General features: G+C 43.7%; 1 protein-coding gene across 5 annotated transcripts in view; it reads right to left on the bottom strand.

Annotated features, from left to right (window-relative positions):
* MARK3 (microtubule affinity regulating kinase 3) overlaps positions 1 to 26,350 on the bottom strand; it is a 112,616-nt gene that overhangs the window by 20,596 nt on the left and 65,670 nt on the right. For all 5 annotated transcript variants that reach the window (XM_077819426.1, XM_077819424.1, XM_077819425.1 and 2 more), the window contains 6 exons: positions 26,169 to 26,288; positions 24,703 to 24,802; positions 24,333 to 24,445; positions 18,856 to 19,009; positions 9,358 to 9,575; positions 1,616 to 1,719 (listed from right to left, as the gene is read on the bottom strand). In XM_077819426.1, coding sequence (XP_077675552.1) covers positions 1,616 to 1,719; positions 9,358 to 9,575; positions 18,856 to 19,009; positions 24,333 to 24,445; positions 24,703 to 24,802; positions 26,169 to 26,288 — 809 coding nt within the window. The remainder of the gene's footprint in view (positions 1 to 1,615; positions 1,720 to 9,357; positions 9,576 to 18,855; positions 19,010 to 24,332; positions 24,446 to 24,702; positions 24,803 to 26,168; positions 26,289 to 26,350) is intronic.

The following is a 26,350-nucleotide window of genomic DNA, read 5'->3' as shown; positions in this document are numbered from 1 at the left end:
TCTGAAACCTAATTTAGGGAGACAGCCCGTATTTGCGTATGAACAGTATATGAACACTCACTCAGGCCTGGTCTACAAGCCAGAGTTAGGTTAACATAAGGCAGCTTACATTGACCTAATTATGTCAGTGTCTACGCTACAGCTTTGCTCCCGCCGATGTCAGTGCCTTACTATACTGACATAACACCACCTCCATGAGAAGTGTAGGCCTGTGTAGTTAGGGTGACACAGCATCCATGCAGACACTGCGTTACTTATATTGGCTGTTGGCTGTCATTCTTGTCCATTTCACAGATCCATGCTGGAGCTGTAAAATTGACAAGAAAGGCTGGTAGATTCCTTGCTTTCGGCTAGGAGCCCTGCTGCCTCCCGGGCTCTAGGCAGCTGGGAGCCTGGCGGTGCCCAGAGGGGCAGCCGAGCTCCCAGTGGGGAGCTGTGTGCCGAGCTGAGAGCCCAGGCTCTCAGCCCCCACACTGCTGCTCGTAAGTCAATGTAATGAAGTGCGCGTGGTGAAGATGCGCGCCATCGATAGAAGGGTAGCGTGAGCATGAAAAACTGCAGTAATAACTGTGGATACTAACAAAGAACGACTTAAGTTTGTAGTGTAGACATGTCCTCAGAGAGGAGCTTTGCTTCTTTACAGTCCCATTTGTTCAATTACTTGCCACAGATTGTAGCCACCTGGAGGGCAGAATCATACAACTGTAACTAACTGGTGCAGGCTTCAAATTCAACTGGTTGTAGTTAAAATTCACCCCAATTCCTGACAGAAAAACAAAATTAACCCCCCACTTGGCAGTTTCTAGAGCCAGTAAAGCTCCAGGCAGCACAGTAATGGGGGACTGGGCTGGGTTCTTGACTTGCACTCCAGCTAATAAAGAAATCACATGTGCTCCAAATATCCTACTTGACAAGCTGCCTCTGTGGGTGAAGGGGATGCTCACACTGATACGTTCCTCTTCCTTTCCCTCCTTCTACCCCCGACAGGGTAGGATTATGTTAAATTTTAATGTTTCATGATATGATGGAGGCAAATTGAGCCTGCAAATTCTACAATATAAGTAACAGGCCCCACACTGTTATCTGGTCTGAAGGCAGTTTTTCTAGAGTAAATCAGCGATTTTCTAAAATATGACACTCCATTGGCAAGATAATGAGCACGGCATAGAGTGGAATATGTACAGACAGACACACACACACTACCATTTTCAGGCGGGTTTTTATTTGGCCTCTAATACAAATAGATGCCTTTCTTTAATTTTCTAAAACCAAAAATCTTTTACTGAAACAGAGCATTCCTTGTCCAAATATCCAGAAGAATGACTGAATGATTCAAGTTATAACCTGTGCGCATAGGCTAACCAACCACAGAACATATGATCACGGTCCATAAGTTAGTATCTACAAATTTTGGGAACCTTAGTAGAATACTGCAGGTCTACATACTGCAAAAATTTAAAATACTTGCAAGTATCCATGAGCTGTGGATACGTACTTACCTTTAAGAGAAAAACGTAACACTTAATGGTATTGCTTCACTTTGAATCATATACAACAACTTTTTTGAAGCATGAGAAAACAAGTACAGCAGATTTTTCTTTGAGAAATTTCATACCTGTTCTCCTTGCCATTTTGGATTACTGAATGTCTATCTGCAGTGGTTCTCTCGCTACAAACGTATGTATTGCGGCGTGTCATTGCCCCAGGTGCAGTATTATTCTACAATTAAAGATACAATGTGTGTTAATCCACCCAAAAAGTTTGTGCAAGACTCAAGGAAAATCAATATCAACAATATGTGGTTGAAGAGCTTATTTTCCTTAAATTTATGCTATAATTTGTTCTACAGCTTATAGTAAAAGCATTACACATTGATTTGTTTCCAAATTAGGTAAGATAAACAGAAATACCCTTTAGTTATGGTGACACTGCTGGTCTTTATAAGAAAGTGCTAAGATGAATGAACTGTTTGAAACACAATTTCATTTTATTTTGACTACTCAACAAGAATTAATAGAGTAAGCTTAACTTTAATCACAAATGCCCTCAACTGTTGATGTAAATAAAAATGAGAATTTTATGGAAGTTAATCTAGATCTGTAGTTCCTTTACCAGATATTCTTGAAAGATATTTTATGACTTTTAGAATGTGGAAATTATTTTCTTTTCTTAAAACACTTTTCTGAAACTGAATCAAACCCCAAACAAGTTAACTGACAGGAAAAGTGAAGATCTATCAGAAACAAACAGATGTGGCTAAGTACAGTGGGGAAGTAAATAAATAACAGCTCTTAAAAATACTAATGCCATAAAGGAGTCTAAAGTTCTGAAACCAATAATGAACAATTAAAATAAAAAAAGCAAATTCCAGAAAATCTCAGTTAAGACATTTTTCAAATATAAAAATACACAAAAACATTAGACAGAAGACAAGAGAACCACGGGGCCACTTAAAATGAAAATGGAGACCTTAGAGGGGGATAAAGAAATAGAATTAATTACTTTGCCTCTGTCTTTGCAGAGGAAGAGGGTGGAGATATGCCCAACTTGGTGGTCAATTTTCCAGGAACGACTGAGGAGCTAGGTAGTGCACAGATAACAGAATTATATACATATAAAAAAAAGAGTTAGATGCACTTAATGTAGAAAAAGCATGAGATCCAGATAAACATGCACCCATGGGTTTTAGCGGAAGCAAGCAAGAAAACTGGTGAATCTCTGACTCCCCCCTTCTCATTCTAGTTCACTGGATTTTGGATACATTCCATAGGATTGGAAAATAAATCCATTACTGTGCTTTGTTTTTAAAAAGGACTGAGGGACAAAGCATGACACAAGAGAGGTTACCGAGTTTAAACATCCATTGCTGGGAAAAATCTTGGAAACCAGTCTAAGGGGTGTTATCAGTGAACACATGGACAAGCCGGTGTCAATTACAGATTGCCAGTAAGAATTTAGGAAGAGGACATAGTGCTTAACTAATCCGCTCTAGTTCTTTAGAGAATTACTGCCTGTGATAGACAAGGGAAACTCAGTGCATTTTAAAAAAGAATTTGAGATAAGGTTCCGCATAAAAACGAATGACTACAGTAGTTTCTCATGGAATAAAAGGTAAAAAGATACTGAGGAAAAATGGGCCTAAGAAGAAAAAGACAGTAGCCACTGACAAACTTTTCAAGTTGAAAAAGGTTCCAAGAGGGGGTCAGTAAAAAAACCTGTTGTTCAATATATCAGACAGCTCTTTGCAGTCCTTTCTCAGGCAACGTTCTGATACATATCTGTTTATAATCAGGTTCCAAATTCCCCACAGTTCCACAGCTGCAGAATATACGAAAAATCCATCTTTCTTCAGAACTGTACACTTGAATCCAAGGTCTCATTTAAAAGAAATTTCTAGCACTTGCTACAGACTTTAAAAAGCTGAACTGGTTATAAGCTGATGCAGAGTCATGTGCTCAAGCCTGCCAATAGCTGAAATAACAGCTCTAAATATGAACAGTCACCATTCATTTGAATGGGGTGTTAATGTTTATTATTATTAGGCTTAAAAGTTAACACTGCATTAACTTACTGAACATTGTAGGCAAAACAGCCAGCTGAAGATAGAAAAATACATGACATAGTGGTGAAAGATAAAAATTGAGAGGAAGTGTAAAAAGTTGAATTTAACACCAAATTAAGCAACAGCAAATTGTGAACTAATTGTATTATTCACTTTCATATTAAATTCAGTATGAAACAATTTTTAATTTATCTGAAGCTGCCGGAAAACCTCTAGTCTGCTGCCCTGGATTGCTAAGAAACCAGAGGCCTTGCTACAGAAATTGCGTCAAGCTTTCTACAGAGCTTTCACTTATAACATATAATGACTTTAGTGGGAGTTTGTCTGTATAAAGACCACAGGAATCTGCCAATGCATTTTACACATACCTGCATATGAAAATGAAAACTTAACTTTGCAACCTTAACGATGCATTAAACTTGCCAGTCAATACAAAAGGTTGTAACAGCACGGTTAACTTGGCAACACTGCCCTGCGTGCTGTATGATGTACATCTTTTGGCACAATAATTCATGAACTCGTTTGTTCCCAAATATTTTTTTTTGAGCCACTATATGATAGATTGACAGCTGAGCCTCTCCACCCCCTTTTTCTAGCTCTTCTCTGTTGGAGCACATAGTGTCTACACTGAAGCAAAACAGTGGTGCCGCTGCAGCATGTTAAGTCAGACATATCCTAAGCTGAATTTAAAACTAAACAAACACACACTAAGCTAAGACACTCTATTCTTCAAGAGAGAAAATTCAGGTTCAGTGGATCCACAGAAGTTCACATCTGTCTGCTGTGGCAGCTGGATGGAGTTGCGGTGGCAATGGGCACATTCCCTTTTATAGGCATACCCGGAGAACACAGAGGAATGCAGGGGGGAGCAGGAGGGGTGAGTGACCTCTCTAACTGGCACTGCTACAAGAATGAATCCCATGAGTGGGACTTTGCAGAGTACACTTGAAGGTGGTGGCTACATATTTCTGGGAATAAGGAGCATCCTCTGATGCCATCAAAGGCTGAGCTGAGCACCATGAGCATACTGAAGAGAAGCTTGGGCTGGCAGCTGCTGCAGCTGCGTTGGACGAGTTAGCTGCATGTACAATCAGCTACAGTCGGAGACACAACCAGAGGAAGGAGAGAAGGTGAGTGGCTTTCAAGGAGTCACTTGTTGATTCTTCTAAAGATGTCATAGCACATTTGCAGAAAGTTTGCAAGAGAACCATAGAATATCAGAGTTGGAAGGGACCTCAGGAGGTCATCTAGTCCAACCCCCTGCTCAACGTAGGACCGATCCCCAACTAAATCATCCCAGCCGGGGCTTTGTCAAGCCTGACCTTAAAAATATCTAAGGAAGGAGATTCCAACACCTCCCAAGGTAACGCATTCCAGTGTTTCACCACCCTCCTAGTGAAAAAGCTTTTCCTAATATCCAACCTAAATCTCCCCCACTGCAACTTGACACCATTACTTCTTGTTCTGTCATCAGCTACCACTGAGAACAGTCTAGAGCCATCCTCTTTGGAACCCCCTTTCAGGTAGTTGAAAGCAGCTATCAAATCCCCCCTAATTCTTCTCTTCTGCAGACTAAACAATCCCAGTTCCCTCAGCCTCTCCTCAAAAGTCATGTGTTCCAGCCCCCTAATCATTTTTGTTGCCCTCCGCTGGACTCTTTCCAATTTTTCCACATCCTTCTTGTAGTGTGGGGCCCAAAACTGGACACAGTTCTCCAAATGAGGCCTCACCAATGTCGAATAGAGGGGAAGGATCACGTCCCTCGATCTGCTGGCAATGTCCCTACTTACACATCCCAAAATGCCATTGGCCTTCTTGGCAACAAGGGCACGCTGTTGACTCAGATCCAGCTTCTCGTCCACTGTAACCCCTAGGTCCTTTTCTGCAGAACTGCTGCCGAGCCATTCAGTCCCTAGTCTGTAGCAGTGCATGGGGTTCTTCCGTCCTAAGTGCAGGACTCTGCACTTGTCCTTGTTGAACCTCATCAGATTTCTTTTGGCCCAATCCTCTAATTTGTCTAGGGCCCTCTGTATCCTATCCCTACCCTCCAGTGTATCTACCTCTCCTCCCAGTTTAGTGTCATCTGTAAATTTGCTGAGGGTGCAATCCACACCATCCTCCAGATCATTTATGAAGATATTGAACAAAACCGGCCTGAGGACCGACCCTTGGGGCACTCCACTTGATACCGGCTGCCAACTAGACATGGAGCCATTGATCACTACCCGTTGAGCCCGACAATCTAGCCAACTTTCTATCCACCTTATAGTCCATTCATCCAGCCCATACTACTATAACTTGCTGGCAAGAATACTGTGGGAGACAGCATCAAAAGCTTTGCTAAAGTCAAGGAACAACACGTCCACGGCTTTCCCCTCATCCACAGAGCCAGTTATAGAAGGCAATCAGATTAGTCAAACATGACTTGCCCTTGGTGAATCCATGCTGACTGTTCCTGATCATTTTCCTCTCCTCTAAGTGCTTCAGAATTGATTCCTCAAGGACCTGCTCCATGATTTTTCCAGGGACTGAGGTGAGGCTGACTGGCCTGTAGTTCTCAGGATCCTCCTTCTTCCCTTTTTTAGAGATGGGCACTACATTAGCCTTTTTCCAGTCATCCGGGACTTCCACAGATCGCCATGAGTTTTCAAAGATAATGGCCAATGGCTCTGCAATCACATCCGCCAACTCTTTTAGCACTCTCGGATGCAGCGCATCCGGCCCCATGGACTTGTGCTCGTCCAGTTTTTCTAAATAGCCCTGAACCACTTCTTTCTCCACAGAGGGCTGGTCACCTCCTCCCCATGCTGTGCTATCCAGTGCAGTAGTCTGGGAGCTGACCTTGTTCGTGAAGACAGAGGCAAAAAAAGCATTGAGTACATTAGCTTTTTCCATATCCTCTGTCACTAGGCTGCCTCCATCATTCAGTAAGGGGCCCACACTTTCCTTGACTTTCTTCTTGTTGCTAGGGTTCCGAAGCCTCTTTCACCCACGATAATTGCCTTCCTCTGAACTGCCATCCTGAACTATTCTGAAGGCCCTTTAGGTTGGGAGACAGCAATAAGGTATACATTTGGAAATATCAAACAATCCATGAATAGTATGCATGAGTAATATGGCAGAATTATGTTGCTGCTAAAGCCTTATTTTTTTTTGAGATTTTAATTGAGCAGACTACATATTAGTTTCCAGCAACTTTATAAAGCAAAATAAATTTGAGAAGTATTTTGCTAATGGACCTAATCTGATTCTTACTGTACTGCTGTTCGGTTTGCAGAGCTATCTGACTTGCAAGGGCCTGCATGCTCTATCAGCTTTAGAAGCAAAAGTTCTACATTTCCTAAACCCACACACACTAATCAGCTGCACACACATGCACAACACTTGCCTTGAAGTATATACTTGCAGACTTAGAAAATATTCTGCTGTACAAGCTTAATATGCAATTGTTTAATGGTTCTAGCAGTTAAAAAAGAAAGAGTTTGACTTTTTCAAAATCATACATTAGTCTTCAACAAGGACTATTCCCATACCAAGTTTCAAAGTTCTGCCATTTTGCAGTAGCTTTGTTTTAAAAAAAGTGGTTACTTTTTAAATTTTTTTAAAAAAGGAAAGGAGAAGTTACTAGTAATTCTGCTTCTTGGAAGTTATCTCAAGGGATTATCAATTTTAGGCTTTATGCAATCAGTGAGGCAGGATGGAACGTCTGTACCTGAAGGATTTTTTGCACTCAGAATGGTAGGTCAGCACAAGACAACCCACTTTCTTCTGGCTGCATGCCAACTACCACTGCCCTTAAATTCTCTAGCCAATTCCTGAACTGTGTGGGAAGTAACAGCTTCCCATACACACCAGTTATAACAGTGAACTCTAAAAATGACAAGACCTCACACTGGAAAACCTGTTAAGTTTATATGGTTAAATATTAAAAGAATCAAACTATGACTCCGTTCTTCTGTGTGTTATAATCCGGTTTCTGATCATATTAGTGCCATTGTTTGATTCAGTGCGCAAGTCAGACCCTTTTACCATGAACAAAGCAAGTATTCCATGGATCTGTCACTATAGCCCAAATTTTGATTTCAGTTACAACAATGTAAAACCAGAAACCACTGGAATAAAGCTACTGATGTCAGGATCTAGCTGGTGTAACAGAGCAAGCCAAAATACCAAAGAATGAAACACTGAGGCTATAATGCAACAGGGCTGAAAAAAAGACCAATAATACTGAGTGTGGAGCAAAAACATACTGCTGCCAAACAAAAAAAGATTACTGGAGTGAAGGCCAGTGGTAGGACAAAACCAATTTAAAGGCTCTAGCACTCTGGGACCAGGTAACCCAGAACACCAAGAGAGACAAACAATTACCAGGAAGTTTAACACTGATCAGAAGAAGGAGGGGTGGGGGTGGAGAAGAAGGTCACAAAAGAATACACATAGCACTGTCAAAGCAGATGTATGAACCACAGCTGAACAGAAGGCGAGGGGAGGGGATCCCTCTTGCAGGACGAGTTCATTGCCAGACTGTAGCTGAGAATGACTTGGCTGGAAGGTTCCAGGAACCGAAGCAGTGCTGCTGCTGGTACACAACTAATAAGTGAGGCTGAAGGCCTCCTGCAGAGCTTCTCTTTGGCCTCAGAGGACTAAAAACGTTTGCACTAGGGAAATTCTGCCACTTTTTATATTGCCACCATGGAATCCAAGTGCAATAGGATTGCCATGCAATGATCCTGCAATGCCCAGGATGGCATCTTTAAAGAAACATATACCATCCCAAGCTGGATAATGGCTGAAGAGATTTTGTTGATACTTTTAAAAATTCACAATGCAAGGAAGATTTCTGTGCAGAAGCTGAATGTTCCAGAAATTCTGAGTTTGTGGAAACAGACTTATTATGAAAACTGTTTTCCAACCTTAGTTATAAAGTTGGCAATCAAACAAAATGTTCAGTTGAATGGAGACAAGCTGGACTGGGAACTGAGCTAAGGTAGATAATAGGTGCTGAAGGGAGGAATAACCTCAGCTCCCTAGTAACTTACCAGCTGAAGGATCTGGAAGTTACTGTGGGAGAGTTTCACTGAAACTAATCCGCTCAAAGCACTGCAGCAGAAAGATCAGAGGATCATTTTAAGAGAACTCAAGTCCCAAAGCTGAGCACTGTATTTAAGCAAAAACTCAGTTCAAATAAGTATTTATTTATTTATTGGGGGCAGGGGAAATTTTTAAAGCTACAGCTGTTTGGTAATATGTTGATTACTGGTCAGAGGGCAGGAGTCCATGGAGTAATCTGTATTATTGCATTTTTAAAATGTGTTAAGGAATGCCTAGTGCAAAGTACAGGTGACCCTTTTTATCAATGTATCCAAAAGGATATGGGATATAAAAGCTGTAGCCGGGATCCCTTTTTTGGGAGGAGGAAATCCAAAAGAGTGGGTGGGATTTCAGAGACCATCCATGACCCATACTATCTGCTCCATAGGATAGCCTCTTAGTTCCTTTTCTTGCCTTGGATTTATTTAAAATGTACCTCTGGTTCCTACCCTAATGAAGTATTTCAAAAATGGCAATAGGCAAAAGAACTAAGTTCCTGGGCAGGTGACTGAAGCAAACAGTATACAAATAAGTACATGCGATACTTACATTTGCTCCTGGGGAATGAAGTGAGATGAAGATAAAAGCATTAAAAAAATCAAATAAAGCAAAAACCAACGACAGGCCATTGGGTTGAGTGACATCCTCCCACTTTTAAAGTGTTTCATGTTCATATGCTTTAAAGAATAAATGCTTCCACTTACACTGGGGACAGCAGAACTTTTCTTACGTTCAGGAATATCAGCCTTATTTGGATTGTTAGCATTTCCAAGCATAGGGCTAGCTGGAGCAATTCCTCTTCCCCCAGCAGCACTACTGCTAGATTTCCGTGTCTGAATTCCATCTTCTTTCAGGTCACTGTCTGTAGTGCTAGTCTGGCTTCTTTTAGGATACGCCACTACTGGAGGGATAGATGGTCCAGCTAAAAAACAAAACAAAACTTTTTTTTTCCCAAATGTGGAGGTTATCAAGTTTGTTATTCATTATGCAAATACATTTATATGCACATATCTTAAAAGTCAAAATAAATGAAACAACGGTCAGAGGATCATAAGAACATAAGAAGGGCCATACTGGGTCAGACTAAAGGTCCATCTAGCCTGATATCATGTCTTCTGACAGTGGTCAATGCCTGGTGCCCAGAGGGAATGAACAGAACAGGTAATCATCAAGTGATCCATTTCCCTCTTGCCCATTCTCAGCCTCCAACAAACAGAAGATAGGGACACCATCCCTGCCCATCCTGGCTAACAGCCACTGATGCACCTATCCTCCATGAATTTATCTAGTTCTTTTTGAACCCTGTTATAGTCTTGGCCTCCACAACATCCTCTGGCGAAGAGTTCCACAGGTTGACTGTGTGTTGTGTGAAGAAATACTTCCTTTTGTCGGTTTTAAACCTGCTGCCTATTAATTTTATTTGGTGACCTCTAGTTCTTGTGTTCTGAGAAGGAGTAAACAACATTTATTTACTTTCTCCACACCAGTCAGGATTTTATAGACCTCGATCATATCCCCCCTTAGTCTCTTTTCCAAGCTGAAAAGTCCCACTCTTATTAATCTCCCCTCATACAGTAGCCATTCCATACCTAATTATTTTTTGTTGCCCTTTTCTGAATCTTTTCCAATTCCAATATATCCTTTTTGAGATGGGGTGACCACATCTGCACGCAGTATTCAAGATGTGGGAATACCATGGATTTATATAAAGGCAATATGATATTTTCTGTCTTATTATTTGTCCCTTTCTTAATGATTCCCAATGTTCCCCTGCCAGCGGAAGTGGCTGGGCAGCTGTGGGAAGGGGGAGGAGTTGGGGGGTGGCCCATAGCTGTTGAGCAGCTCCGGGGTCCCTCTGCCGCTGCCAGCAGCAGGGGGCCCCTGGCTGCCAGCAGCAGTGGCTGGGCAGTTTGGGATTGCCCTGCCACCACTGGCCAGTCAGTTGCAGGGCCCCCCAATGTCACAGAGGTCACTGAAAGTCATGGATTCAGTGACTTCTGCGACAATCTTAGCCTTACTCATGTCCATTCCATTGTAGGTGTGCGCGCTCGCCGCATGCACCGGTGCAGGAAGTCTTTCCCTCAGTGGTATCCATAGGGGACCGGCTCTGAAGCCCTCTGGAGCGGTGCACATATGCACCGGTATAGGGGGTACTGCTGGCTTCCCCCACTCCTTTAGTTCCTTCTTGACAGAAATCCAGCAGAGGGGAAAGAGGGTGCGTCATGGAATGGACATAAGCAACATATCTCAAAGAACAACAGTTATGAAAGGTAACCGTCTTATCTTCAAGTGCTTGCTCATGTCCATTCCATTGTAGATGATTCCCAAGCAGTACCACTGGAGGCGGGTAGAAGTTCATGGATGTGTTGATTGCAACACAGCACTGCCAAATCCAGCATGAATCATCTCTGGCTTGCTGGGTGATGGCGTAATGCATCGTGAACGTGTGTACTGAAGACCATGTCGCGGCCCTGCAGACGTCCTGGGTAGGGACATGTGCCAGGGAGGCAGCTGAAGACACCTGAGCCCCAGTTGAGTGGGCCATCACTATCGGTGGAGACACAGCCTGTGCCAACTTGTAACAAGTACGAATGCAGGCGGTGATCCAATTGGAAATCCTCTTAGAGGACACCGGAAGACCCTTCATCCTGTCAGCTCTCACGATGAAGAGCTGGGTCGATCTGAGGAAGGGCTTGCGGCATTCCAGGTAGAAAGCCAGGGCACGCCTGACAGCTCGAGTGTGCAGCTGCCTCTCCTCATTGGTTGTGTGAGGCTTTGGACAGAACGTCGTGAGGAAGATATCCTGGTTGACAAGAAAGTGTGACACCACCTTTGGCAGGAATGCAGGATGGGGCCGCAGCTGAATCTTGTCCTTGTAGAATAAGATGTACGGGCGCTCCAAAGTGCGGGCTTTAATCTCGGAGACACATCTCAACAAGGTAATAGCTACAAGGAGTGCAACCTTCCAAGACAAGTGGGAAAGGGAACAAGAAGTCATAGGCTCAAAGGGCAGACCCGTGAGCCTGGAGAGGACCAGGTTGAGGTCCCATTGGGATACCGGGTCCCGGATTGGCGGAAAGAGTCTTTCAAGTCCTTTCAGGAACCTGATCAACGTCTCATGCAAGAACACCAAACTACCCAGGATGCGAGGTGGAAGGCCAATATGGCTGCCAGGTTCACCTTGATCAAAGAGAAGGCGAGGCCTTGGTGCTTTAAGTGAAGCAGATAATTCAGGATGGACTGCAGAGATGACTGGGTCGGGGAGATATTTTGCTCTGATGCACAGCAGGAGAAACGCTTCCACTTTGCCAGGTAAGCTGCTCTGGTGGAGGGCTTTCTGCTCTCCAAGAAAACTTGCTTGTTCCTCTGGATTCAGTCACCCAGCATCCAAGTTGTGAGGTGGTGAGAGACACCACAAACCAGATGGATGGGTCCGAACTCCTTGACGTTTGTATGTAATACGAGCTCCTCTCAAGACCATAACCCCAGAGTCTGTAGTGTACTGAGATGTGCACCCCAATCTAGGTCGGACACATCTGAAATCAGGGAGACTATGGGTCGGTTGTAGGCTCGCGAACGGCACCCCTTCCAACACCAGAATTGGGTTGGACCACCACTGCAGGGAGGTAAGTACCCATGGCAGGATTGTCATGACCGTGTCCAGGTGATGCCTGGTCAGGGAGTAGACGGACGCCAGCCACATCTGGAGGGGACGCAGCTTGAGTCTCACATTTCGGACAACGTACGTGCATGCTGCCATGTCTGAGCCAGACCCAGGCAGTGGTGAGCAGATGGGCAGTGATGCTGACGATCAGATCTGACATTTTCCTGAACCTGGCCTCTGGCAGGAATGCTCTCGCTTGGGCAGAGTAGAATACTTCTCTGATAAACGAACAAAAATCAATGCTGATCCCGGTCCAACAGATAGTTTATCAACAGGCTCAGAGCTTGACACGTGGCTCGCAATGTTTCAACGTTGTGCTGGACCTGAACTGGCCCTTGATGAGCCAGTCATCGAGGTATGGGCAGATCTGGATACCCTGACCTCCGAGGTAGGCCTCCACCACCGACATGCACTTCATAAACACCCTTGGTGCCATTGATAGGCCAAAAGGGAGCACTGCGAATTGCTAGTGGGCAGTCTCAACTATGAAACGTAGGATCCGTCTGTGTCCGTGAAATATCGATATGGGAAAGTAAGTGTCTCTCAGGTCAAGGGTGGCGTACCAGTCTCCCGGATCCAGGGAAGGAATGATGGAGGCCAAGGAGACCATGAGGAACTTCAAATTCTTGAGATGCTTGTTGAGGCTCCGCAGGTCAAGGATGGGGCACAGACACAACCCCCCCTCGGCTTTTGGTGTAAAGAAATAGTGGGAGTAAAACCCATTCCCCCACAAATGCAGAGGGAGTTCCTCCACGGCTCCCAACCACAGAAAGCCTTGCACCTCCTGAGTGAGCAGATACTCATGAGAAGGATTCCTGAAGAGGGACGAGGAGGGAGGGTGGGAAAGGGGGGATAGAAATAAACTAGAGGTTATATCTCCCTGCTACCGTGCTGAGGACCCACTGGTCCGATGTTAGAGAGGTCCAGGTAGGGAGGAAGGGGGACAAATGGTTGGGAAATGACTGGGGTGCTAGATCCAGGACACAGGCTGGAAGGCGCAGGACACAGGCTCGAGCGCACCCTCAAAATGCCTGCTTGTTACCCGGTTACTTATGGGTAGAGCTCGAGTGAGCTAAGGTGGCCGGCCTATGACCTTGCCAGCGCTTATAGCCCCAAGAAGGGCTCTGATTGAGGTTGGCTCCTGAACCTGTGGGGCTGTTGCAGCTTAAACTGCTTCCTTCACAGCGCCGGCATGTAAAGGCTCAGGGAGCACAAGATAGCCCTAGAATCTTTCGGGCCATTTAATTTATTGTCTGTCTCTTCCAAAAGAGTGCCAGGCCATTGAATGGGAAGTCCTCGATGGATTGCTGAACCTCCATTGACAGGCCCCATGACTGCAACCAGGATGCACACCGCAGAGAAATGGCCGAAGCCATGGCCCAGGCCGTAGAATCTGCCGCATATGAGGCCGCTTGGAGGGCTGCCCTGGTCAAAGCGCTGCATCTATGATAGCCAGGAATTCCTTCTTGGGCTCCTCTGGCAGCAAATCCACAAACTCTGCCATCGACTGCCAAATATTAAAATCATAACAGACAAGTAAGGCCTGATAGTTGGCCACTCTCAGCTAGAGGATGGACACAGAATAAATCTTTCTCCCAAAGAGATCAAGCCTCTTTGCCTCCTTTTTCTTAGAAGTTGATCTGGGTTGGCTCTGTCTATCACGCCCATTGGCTGCCAACACAACCAGTGAGTTTGGGGCAGGGTGGGTATAAAGATACTCATATCCCTTAGCGGGGACGTAGTATTTTCTTTCTGCCCACTTGGAGATGGAGGACAGGGAGGAGGGTGTCTGCCACAAGGCCTTAGTAATTTTAACCACTCCCTCATGCACCAGCAATGCCACCTTGGAGGGGGCTGCTGAACTTAGCACATCGAACAGGGAGCCCAAGGGCTCCGCCAGTTCCTTGGCTTCCAGCCCCAGGTTTGATGCGACTCTCTTCAAAAGCTCCTGGTGGGCCCTGGCATCATCCTGGGGGATCGTGTGAGAGGACCCCGCTATCGCCTCATTGGGCGAAGATGATGATGAGGCAGGTACAGGTGGATCTGCCAACTCCACCACTTCTGCTAGGGGAGCCTCGTCTGAGGCTGGCTGACTGTGGGGAGCTGCTCTGACTCTGCGTCCAAGTCAGGGGGTGGGTGGGAGACTGTCACTGACTGTCTATCAGATGCCCCTGAGACCAACCTATGCCCCTGCGATGAGTGGGGAAACCCCCAAGGATTCCATAGTTCCCAGGGGGCTGGCCTCTGGCAGCCAAGAGGGGAATGCTGATGGCCCCAGTGGGTGGCCTTGGGCTGCAGGCAGGTTCTCCAAAGTGTCCAAACCTGAGGAGGGAGAGACTTATCTGGGGGACCAGAACGGTACTGAGGCTGCCTGTGTACCCCAATCTCGTTGGCTCTGCCCATGGACCTCCACTGGGGACCTGTACGGGGGTGATGGGTATCGGTGCTGTGACCCCAGTGACCAGCGTCGGCATTTGGCTATGGTATTGCAGCAATAGATGCCTCGTGCTTAGAGAGCGGTGCCGCTCCATATACTGTGAGCTGGAACAGAAGTGAGAAGACTGATGTCTCGGAGACCGCCAATGGGCCCATGGTGATCCATACCAGGCCGGCAATCCGGTGACATGGCTCCAGGGACTGGCGCCGTGGGCTGGGAGAGTGGCTTGGATGCTCCCGGAACCAGGGACAGGTGCCACGCTTCTGTAGGTCTGTGCCAGACTGCTGGCAATTGACACCTAGAGCCTGAGGAACACTGCCTAGAGTCTGGGGACCGACACTGGGAACTCTGGCAGGCAAGCCAACCTGTGTCCAAAGGCTGGTGGCCCTGTTCAGGTGACTGCTAGCAGGGCACTCCCTGACGTGGGGAGCAGTGCCGTACTGATGGAGACCGCTGGAAGGATCCCAGGGCAGGTTTGCCCCTTGAACGATGCACCTCAGTGGCCAGGTGGGCTGCACAGGAAGGGACAGTATGTCCATAGCGGCCTGAAAGGCCTCCAGCATGGATGGCACTGCCAGGTGTTGAGTGCCTCTGCTGCTTCCCGGGGTGGTGGGTGGGTTTTGAAGCGGCCTTGACAGCTCAACAGGAGTCAGAGCCTGGCCACCATCCAGAGGGGAAGAGCTACCCCGCATGGGTCTTCGCTCTCCGGCTCTCTCTTTCCCTTTATAGGACCATAGGAAAACATCCCCTCCTGGCCTTTCTTTGCTTTTTAGCCGGTACCGGGGATGGGGATCAGCGCCAGTCAGAATCTGGTGCCGGCAGCGCACTCTGCACTGAGGCCACAGTGCTTGGAGCAGAGTCTGATCTCGTCGACTCTGAGGCTAGTGTGGGGGCCGACTCCATAAGGATCGCTCAGAGACAAATGTCCTGCTCCTTCCTGGTTCGCGGCCTGAAGCTCTTGCAAATGCAAGATTTGTTGCTCATGTGGGTTTCCCCTAAACACTTCAGGCAGCTTCTATGGGGATCACTGACTGGCATAGGTTTGTGCAACAGTCACAAGGTTTGAAGCCTGGAGCATGCCCCGTCCCTAGGCTAAGTCCCATATGGAACTAACTATTTCTAACTTAACACTAAGGGAACTATTAGCTGTACAACTTTAAACAACTATATACAACAAATTCACTATTAGACGCAGTAGAGATAGGAAAGTGTGCCAAAGCAAGGAGATGTTCTAGCACTGTCATTGACGGTAAGAAGGAACCGAGAGAGGGGGAAGCGGGCGGTGCCCCTTATATCAGCGCATATGCGTGCCACTTCAGAGGGTGCCAAAGCCAGTCCCCTCAGATACCACTGAAGGAACAACTTCCGGCTCCAGTACATGTGGTGAGCACACACACAGACAATGGAATGGACATGAGCAAGCACTCGAAAAACTTTTCCAAACTTCTGAATATTAACAACCTCTGCCTTTTAAAAAATGTGTAAAAAACTTGAGTTGCTCAAAAACAAAGTCAATTTTTAAAATGTTAATAAGTTGGAGATTTAAGCTAACTCTTAAAGCTCCCTTTAGCACAATTTTCCACCAAAGTTACAGAATTTGTATACATTTTCTCTGGTACAAGGACAGATGGGTGGTGAACATAAAACTATTTAAATTCTTTACTTGGAGATGTTAGGTAGAAGATAGATGTTGGATAGAAGGCTGGCTATATTGTCGGGCTCAACGGGTAGTGATCAATGGCTCCATGTCTAGTTGGCAGCCGGTATCAAGTGGAGTGCCCCAAGGGTCGGTCCTCGGGCTGGTTTTGTTCAATATCTTCATAAATGATCTGGAGGATGGTGTGGATTGCACCCTCAGCAAATTTGCAGATGATACTAAACTAGGAGGAGAGGTAGATACGCTGGAGGGTAGGGATAGGATACAGAGGGCCCTAGACAAACTGGAGGATTGGGCCAAAAGAAATCTGATGAGGTTCAACAAGGACAAGTGCAGAGTCCTGCACTTAGGACGGAAGAACCCCATGCACCGCTACAGACTAGAGACGGAATGGCTCGACAGCAGTTCTGCAGAAAAGGACCTAGGGGTTACAGTGGATGAGAAGCTGGACATGAGTCAACAGTGTGCCCTTGTTGCCAAGAAGGCCAATGGCATTTTGGGATGTATAAGTAGGGACATTGCCAGCAGATCGAGGGACGTGATCCTTCCCCTCTATTCGACATTGGTGAGGCCTCATCTGGAGAACTGTGTCCAGTTTTGGGCCCCACACTACAAGAAGGATGTGGAAAAATTGGAAAGAGTCCAGCGGAGGGCAACAAAAATGATTAGGGGACTGGAACACATGACTTATGAGGAGAGGCTGAGGGAACTGGGGATGTTTAGTCTACGGAAGAGAAGAATGGGGGGGGGATTTGATAGCTGCTTTCAACTACCTGAAAGAGGATGGCTCTAGACTGTTCTCCGTGGTAGTGGATGACAGAACAAGGAAGGTGCCAAGTTGCAGTGGGGGAGATTTAGGTTGGATATTAGGAAAAACTTTTTCACTAGGAGGGTGGTGAAACACTGGAATACGTTACCTAGGGAGGTGGTGGAATCTCCTTCCTTAGAAGTTTTTAAGGTCAGGCTTGACAAAGCCCTGGCTGGGATGATTTAATTGGGGATCGGTCCTGCTTTGAGCAGGGGGTTGGACTAGATGACCTCCTGAGCTCCCTTCCAACCCTGATATTCTAGGATTCTATGTTCCTCAGATTTTAATGTAAGAAACATCTGGCATTAGACACTCTGAAAGGTCCCCTTAAGGCTCTTACCTTGTTTTGCTTGGCTCCAGAAGTTCAACATTTGAACACTGCCTATTGTACTTTTCTAGTAATTCCTCTTTTACTTTAAGTGTTGAGCCATATATTTGGCTGTGCTTTATTCCCTTTCTCACCACTGGCACAGTAAGTTGGAAAGCTAGTCTAAACCCAGTTAGGGATTTCCTTTGAGCAAGGGATCTCTGATTGCATAAAGTTGTCATGGCAGGTTCAATGGGCATTCCAGAACCCAGCCAGACCAAGCTAAATTCCAGCAACTCTGAGATGGTGGAATGGCACCTGCGGGCAATTATTGCTGGCACACAACCCACCCTAATTTGTGCTGTAGGCCCCCCACATGCCTGCGGAATTGGGGAAGAATGGCAGAAAGCTGTTCTGGTACACGTGAAGATCAGGCAAAATGTCCAAAGGCCCAACTATTTGTACAAATCCTTTCCCAGCTATTAAAATGTAAGAAGTTGAGATGTGGATGTTATATTTTGAAAGTCAGACTTCCCTTTCTCTCCTGACACACTTTAATGGGGATAAAAATCAAGTCAAAACCATTCAAGTGTTTTGGTTTCTCTCTTCAAACAAAAATAACCAAACTGATTCTACAGATTAGAAAATTTAACAAAAAAGACAACGTAATCCGAGAAGACACAGGGACAGGAAAGCAACCTCTCCTGCCTGCAAATAACCACTGTAGTATGTTCTGGTCAAAAGGAGATTCCCTTTGTAAGGCAGTGTATAGGCAGGAAGATTTAGAAGATATTTAGTAAACTCTGTGTGACTGTTCTGCATACCCATGAGGCAGAAAAATTCTAAATTTGGCTGTAGTCACTGGTACTCTTTAAAAACTGGACCTTTGCAGGGCATTCAAGTGACAGCCCCCACAGGAAACAAGAAGAAATAGTGGGGGACAGACAGTTTTCCAAGTTCTTTTAGATAAAGGCTGACCTATTAGTGCCAAAAGAAACAAAAGCTGTATGGCCATAATGGAGGTGGGGGATGGTGATGCTGTTTAACTTGTGTAGCAAGACTTTCCTAGGATGGTCCCACAGGCAGGAGAAAATATTGCCATGATAATAGAATAAGCTGGTTCACTCAGTACACATTAAGACCTCTTCAGAGAGATCTTCTAAAGTATACATACGAATACCTGATCATTGTAAAACAATGAATTAGTCACTACATTGTAAATGACCAGACCATAAGCAAGTTGGTCCCTTTTAAAAGGTGGAGGCTGTAAGGAAATACTGAATATTTTATAGTACATGTGTGTCATCACACTGAAAAAGGGTCACTCACCATGATCACTGTACCGTCGCTGTTTTTGGCTGGAAGATATGCTTCTCTGCACTTTGTGATGAGGCGATTGTCCAGTGCTGTTGTTGAGATCACTACTTGGCCTAACTTTAGCAAGGGAAAGATTGCTGCTGGAGCTTGAATCACTAGCATCCAACTAAGAGAAAATTCAAAAATGAGGTTTAATCAAAATGAATTTAACAATGTCCAGAGATTCTGACTGTAATCTTAAGTAAGCAAAATTTCAAAAGTTTCTCACTCTAAAATGTTCCTTAAAAGTGCACTAGTCAGATCCAGTTCTGTGCCTAAAGGACCAGTAAAAATATGAACAGTGCTCTATTCATTTTTCACTCAGCTGGTGGTAAATAAGTAACCAAATCTGTACAAAGCTACGTTAGCTATACAAAACATTGCATAGTTTGAGTTACTTCTGAAATGTTAGGAGCATTTTATGAAAAAGTTATTTTGCTAAGAAACAGATCTTCTAACCCCTTCCTTATGGGATAAGGTTGGGGAGAGATGAGGGTGTTTGCTTCTGAACAGTTTGCTTCCGTTTATACGGACATTAGAATGTAGTCCCTGCCCCAAAGTGAGTATAGAGTGCCTACCACACTTTTGGTGCTACAATACAAAAATAGACAACTTTAAAAATACGTTAAAATGCTTAACCAATATTTGAAGGTATTTTTTGTTTAAAAGGTAACCAGAATATGATAGGCTATAGTGCTGAAGTCAAAATATGATGTTTTAGCCCACAATAAAGTTATTGTTAAGGCCCTACTTGAATCATGGGATGATTGTCAAGTAATTGCAGCTGAGAGTTGCAGATTAGACATGGAAAATTGCAGAAAAGTAATAATGGACCTTTATTAATTGTGGTAATTTGGAAAAGCCAGAGAAGACCTATATGTTTAAGAAAAATTTGCTAGAATATAAACATTCCAGTATTATGTTATGCCTGCTATTTTTTTTTGATAACCAGACATTTTGTGCAACTATGTGTGGGGCTGACAGTGGGAGCCTTGGCCATCAGTGGCTGATGGCTAGGGCTCCCACTGTCAGACTCAGCCAACTGGCGGCTGGGGCTTCTGCTGTCAGCCCCAGACGGCTGACAAAATTGCAGTGGAAGCCTAATACTGCTGAGATCTGCAAGTTCCGCACTATCACAAATTAGGTAGAGTCTTAGTTATTATCTTTCAGCCAGGAAGCTCTCAAGTTATTATACTGCCATGCACTCACCCTCGCTCTAGCTGCCAACTGCCCTGACATCTCTTCATATATGATTCTCACATTACCCCAACCAGTCTTCATATCTCCTTACCCTTTTTGGAAAAAGGAGACCCCACACTCTCCTTCCATTACTGCGTTATATTAAGAGAGTAATTACGTTGTTTTAAATTTCTGGGGCTAGGTGGGGTGAGACAGAGTGGGAAGAAGATCAGATGTAGAGTCTGCCATGTTTTGGTAGGCATTCTAAAGACAATAGCCTGTGTAGGCAGATTTGTATCCTCAGTGTCCTGTTAATCTATATAATAAGATTTCAGGATTTTCACTGACAACTAGAATGTGAGTTGAGTAAGCGTGAAGCAATGAAAACAGCTACAAGGATAGCTGAGAGCTCTTTCTGTTCAGAATATCAACAGATTCAATCAGCACTGAGATCTGAGCTTTATTATAGTCCAATTTTAAGTTCTCACCCATTTGGACTTTACTAATTATTAGGGCTGTTGATTAATCGCAGTTAACTCATGTGATTAACTCAAAAAAATTAATCATGATTAAAAAAATTAATCACTATTAATACTTATACAATAGAATACTAATTGAAATTTATTAAATATTTTTGATGTTTTTCTACATTTTCAAGTATATTGATTTCTATTACAGCATAGAATACAAAGTGTACAGTGATCACTTTATATTATTTTTTATTACAAATATCTGCATTGTAAAAATAAAAGAAATAGTATTTTTCAAGTCACCTCATACAAGTACTGTAGTGCAATCTCTTTATCATGAAAGTGTAACTTACAAATGTAGATTTTGTTGTTACATAACTGCACTAAAAAACAAAACAACGTAAAACTTTAGAGCCTACAAGTCCACCCAGTCCTGCTTCTTGTTCAGCCAATCGCTAAGACAAACAAGTTTGTTTACATTTACAGGAAGTACTGCTGCCCGCTTCTTATTTACGTCATCACATGAAAGTGAGAACAGGTGTTCGCATGGCACTTTTGTAGCCAGTGTTGCAAGGTATTTACGTGCCAGATATGCTAAACATTCGTATGCCCCTTCATGCTTCAGCCACCATTCCAGAGGACATGCTTCCATGCTGATGATGCTCGTTAAAAAAATAATGCATTAATTAAATTTGTGACTGAATTCCTTGCGGGAGAACTGCATCTCCTGTTCTGTTTTACCCGCATTCTGCCAGATATTTCATGTTATAGCAGTCTCAGATGATGACCCAGCACGTTTGTTTTAAGAACACTTGCACAGCAGGTTTGACAAAACGCAAAGAAGGTACCAATGTGAGATTTCTAAAAACAGCTACAGCACTCGACCCAAGGTTTAAGAATCTGAAGTGCCGTCCAAAATCTGAGAGGTACGAGGTGTTGCGCACGCTTTCAGAAGTCTTAAAAGAGCAACACTCAGATGTGGAAACTACTGAACCACCAAAAAAGAAAATCAACCTTCTGCTGGTGGCATCTGACTCAGATGATGAAAATGAACATGCGTTGGTCCGTTCTGCTTTGGATAGTTATCGAGCGGAACCCATCAACATGGACACATGCCCTCTGGACTGGTGGTTGAAGCATGAAGAGACATATGAATCGTTAACACATCTATGTCTTGCAATGCCAGCTACAACAGTGCCATGTGAACACCTGTTCTCACTTTCAGGTGAAATTATAAACAAGAAGCGGGCAGCATTGTCTCCTGCAAATTGTAACCAAACTTGTTTGTCTAAGCGATTGGCTGAAGTAGGACCGAATGGACTTGTAGGCTCTAAAGTTATACATATTTTTATTTTTGAATGCAGTTTTTTTGGTACATAATTCTACATTTGTAAGTTCAACTTCCATAATAAAGAGATCGCACTACAGTACTTGTATTAGGTGAATTGAAAAATATTTCTTTTGTTTTTCACAGTGCAAATATTTGTAATAAAAAATATAAAGTGAGCACCATACACTTTGTATTCGGTGTTGTAATTTAAATCAATATATTTGAAAGTGTAGAAAACATCCAAAAATATTTAAATGTTATTCTATTATTATTTAACAGCATGATTAATCACGTGATTAAAAAGATTAATATTTTTAATTGCTTGACAGCCCTACTAATTATACCTGTGCAAAACCAAGGCATTTATCTATGCCATGCCAAGAGTCCTAGACCACTGTGATAAGAGGTAATTCAACCAATCACTACCCTTACTCTACATTGGTTGCATGAAGGAGATGGCACATATGAAGGATTATTTGGCCCAACTGCCACACCCGTGGCTACTAGTGAGAAACAAATGACTCTGCAAATCGGAACGCAACTTGAACATAAGGAACAGCAGAATTGGGATTGTGTGTATATTCCTAGGTCAGCAACTATTCCTTCACTCTGGGAATCTATTTTTGGTATAATTTTAATCAGGACTTCTGATGCCATGAAGCACCACATTAAATAATGTCTTGAGAAAAATGCACCTACATTAAAGTTAACAATGACTTAACACAGCTAAGCAGTGTAGTAATGCTTTTTTGTTGGACTCCAGTCACAAATGTTCACAAAATCTACTTGCTAAATCAAGAGAAATGAATTTGATATGCTAAGTTGGGTTTAGCTATCATCTTTTTCTCTTAATTTCTTCCATTTTATTACTCTTCTACCACATGGATTCCCTGCAGATTTGGTTCTGTTGCTCCATGCACATTCTGCCCTGCTTCCTTCCCCCTTGGAATACTCCATAACCACCTGTTCTCAACCTGACTCCAGTGAACATACTGCCCAATTTCCTTCTTTTCCAATTGGCAGCTCTTGGTCCCCCTCTGATTGACAGCTCCCAGTAGTGTTTGTCTAGTCCAATCCTGCTGTTAGCCCACATTCCTGAGTGCAGTATGTGTGTCTTCTGAGTCCTAGAAGAAGCCCCAGCGGGGGGGGGGGGGGAGGGGGAGGGGGGTGGATGGATGGGAGGGGGTAACACCACAACCAGGGACAAAGGAGTTAAAGAGATGTTGTCCGGAGTCCAGTCCTGAAAACACCAGTTAGCCTTTTGACCACTTGTCTGACTCTCGTATTGGCATGTTCTTACTAAAGTTTTATGAGAGGATGGCATCAATACAAGGGAAGACTGCATAGAAGCACTGGGTTCGATGCCTGACTGCGTTCCAGAGCATACCTTTTCGGGCATGCTGCTACCCTTTTCAACCGAGGCCCAAGAGGATTTGTGGCTCCTGAAAAAGGACCTGGTGATGGAGACCTATATCTCTTCCCGGTGTGGACTCTGTTCTTTCCTTCCCTATCCCTTGAGATTTTCATCAGATCCTTAGAGGCAGCTATTTCAACTCTATAAGTAGAGGAGCCAACAAGAGCCCTTTTAGATGAGTGCTCAGAAATTTCTCCTGCCCCAGCCATCTCAGGGTTTCAAGAAGGATGTTTTAACCTCTCCAGCAGGACCACTTTCAGGCAAGCCTCCCCAGATCTTTGGTTTCTCTTAAAAAATAATTTACAGATGACATTTCTCTGTTATCTGCCTCTCACCCAGACACAGTAAGCATCTGGTATACCCATCATTTAGAGGTATTACTATCTCACATGAAGGGCAATTCCTAAAGCCTGGAGACTTGTGTTCTGTCATTATGACCAATCAGATAACCAGGACAGATGCTCAGGCAAAATAAAATTCCTTCTTGATGAAGAAGAAAGGAAATGCCATCAAAAATTATACACTGATCACCAGCTATTAAGTCTCTATTTACAAAACAATGGGTAAATGACACACAGTGAGGGAAGAGGCTCACACACTGCAAGACACGGGGTGGTGAACTGAGGGGAAGTTGGGATCACCGCACATTTTATGCCTTTGGCTAGAGGTACAAGGAAACTCACTCTGCACACAGGGCCTGAATGGACACTGCAGGGTAAAAGAATGCAAACAGGATTGTATTGAGTGTGTGCACATCAACAGTGGAATATATACAGACAAGCACTTGAAGAATTGAGGGACAATGGGGCCTGCTCTGTCCTTTATGCCCTTCGGTAGGGGGACATGCAAGGATATTTAGGACACAGGTGAAGCCACAACAGACATTACTGGCCAAAAAAATTTGATCCTGTCCACATGGTGGACCATGCACCCAATAGTGGAATTCATGTAAACAATTTCTCAAAGAGGAACCATAACTTTCACTTGAATTGCTCTGCATAGTTTTTCTGCATTTACCATCAGAATATTTTTAACTTTTTTCCTGTTCTATACTCACCTCTGATGATTTTCTCCCTAACAATAAGTATGTAGCTGTAATTTCATCATACTTCATTTTACTAAGGGATTCTTGAATTTCTTCTTGAGAGTATCCCATTCCAACCATAATATCTGAAAGGAAGGAAGGAGTTTGTAAGTCACAATATGCTTTAACAGATACACTGATTGTTTCCATATTCAAAAAACCTATTTCTAACAATGGAACAAAACATCTAAATGTGGGAACAATGTCTATTAGATACTAATAATAAAGTTGTTTTTCAAATACCTAAATATACATATTAAGCACAGATCAGATCTGATTATACAGTACATGAACTCATAACACTGCAAGTTAAATGCAGACATACTGGAAAACACTGAATTACCTATTCTCTTCTGGTCTGAGATGTCTAGCTCTGGTTCAACAAAAGGTTTTAGCTCATCATCTTCATGCCCGGCATTGATCCACCGGTCCTTCATGATTTGCTACAAAGATAGGTTGCTTAGTAGTGTAAGATATTTACTTGTAAACGAAACAAGACACTGAAAGGTCAAAGTCCCATCTATCAAAAATGTATGGCACTGAAGAACTGAAAACAAGCAAATCCAGACTTGGGTTTAAAGAGGTATGTCCCTTGCTTCCTCTTCTAATTCTACCCACCATTCTTTTCCAGAAAGCTCCAAATAATTCCTAACTCATATTTGAAACTAGCCAGCCTTATTGCCAGTCCCCTTCCCTCTCCTCCCTGGAGTTGTGCTCCTAGACAGACTACTTCCCATCAGCTGTATTCCAGCATAAAGGTCAAAGTTAAGTACTAGTATGGAGAGATTGGTTGCAGTGAGAGCACAGGGAGGAGAGTAGTTAAAGACTTCTTCCAGACAAGAATCTGTATGCAGGAAACCATCCTAATCCAGGAAATCTTCACTGGATTTTGTACACTAATGCCCTCTTTCAGCCACAAAACCTCTTGCAGACTTCACCATTTTAAATATTACTCACTTGGGAACTAGACAGTTCTCAAGGAGTTAAATTAAAGCATAAAGTATTGATCAAGAATACAAAAGAAAAAGAGGAGCAGACAAAAGAAAGCACTTGTTTAAAAGTATTATGGTTAAGAAAATCCAAACTGAGATTTTAACCCTTCTCTAATGTTGCACTATTTAGGAAGTCACAGATATTACTGTACTCCAACAGTCTTTCATAGGAATGTACTAAAATGCAAGCCATGCCTAGCCATAGTGCACTACTTTTGAAGGTAGTAATCAGTAACTCCTCCTCATGTGATTACTCTATACATCTTCAAGATACCTTACTGTAGAATACTACGGTACATTTTGAAAGTCCAAAACTACAGTTTACAATAGTGATACTATTGTGCTTTGGGTTATTAGCTTTTAAGGAAACAAAGAAAAAAATCAAGTTTTCAAAGATGTGCGCTCTTAAGTGACTTCCCAACGTAGGCCTGAAAACAACTGATGTGTATTCAAATTAGGGTTGCATGCACGAAACCCCAATTTCTTCACGCATTATGGATTTGCCCACTTAATCCCAGGTGCATGCTCAGAGTACACATGTAAGCAGGCAACCATCTAAGAGTTTGCGTTGGATTGCATACGCACAGAAAAAAAAACTTTCTTCACTGCACTGAGAAACTGACTTGAGGGAACAGGTGCAACTTTGCCATATTTGTGCCCAAAACTCACACCAGAACTCTTAAGGCAGCAAATATCAATTGAAGTTAAATACCTGCTAATGGGGGAGGGGAACAGCAAGTATTAGTGGTACAAATGAAGCTTGGTAAATCACCTTTAATTACTATTTTGTCTGAAAGTATTTTACTCATGCTATTACCTCTAGAGTGCCTCTTTTAGTTGGGTTTAGCACCAGAAAACGTTTGAGGAGGTTTTCACAGTCTGTTGACATGTAGAAAGGGATCCTGTATTTTCCCCTTAGTACTCTTTCTCTCAGTTCCTTGGGAGAAAGGAAGAGAATTATAAAAAGTCAGAGGCATAGTTTAAAATACTGTTGTTGAA

This window comes from Eretmochelys imbricata, chromosome 6, assembly GCF_965152235.1.
Source record: "Eretmochelys imbricata isolate rEreImb1 chromosome 6, rEreImb1.hap1, whole genome shotgun sequence".
NCBI classification, from domain to species: Eukaryota; Metazoa; Chordata; order Testudines; family Cheloniidae; genus Eretmochelys; species Eretmochelys imbricata.
Note: the sequence above shows the minus strand (reverse complement) of the source record. Positions and strands in the feature narration are given on the sequence as shown.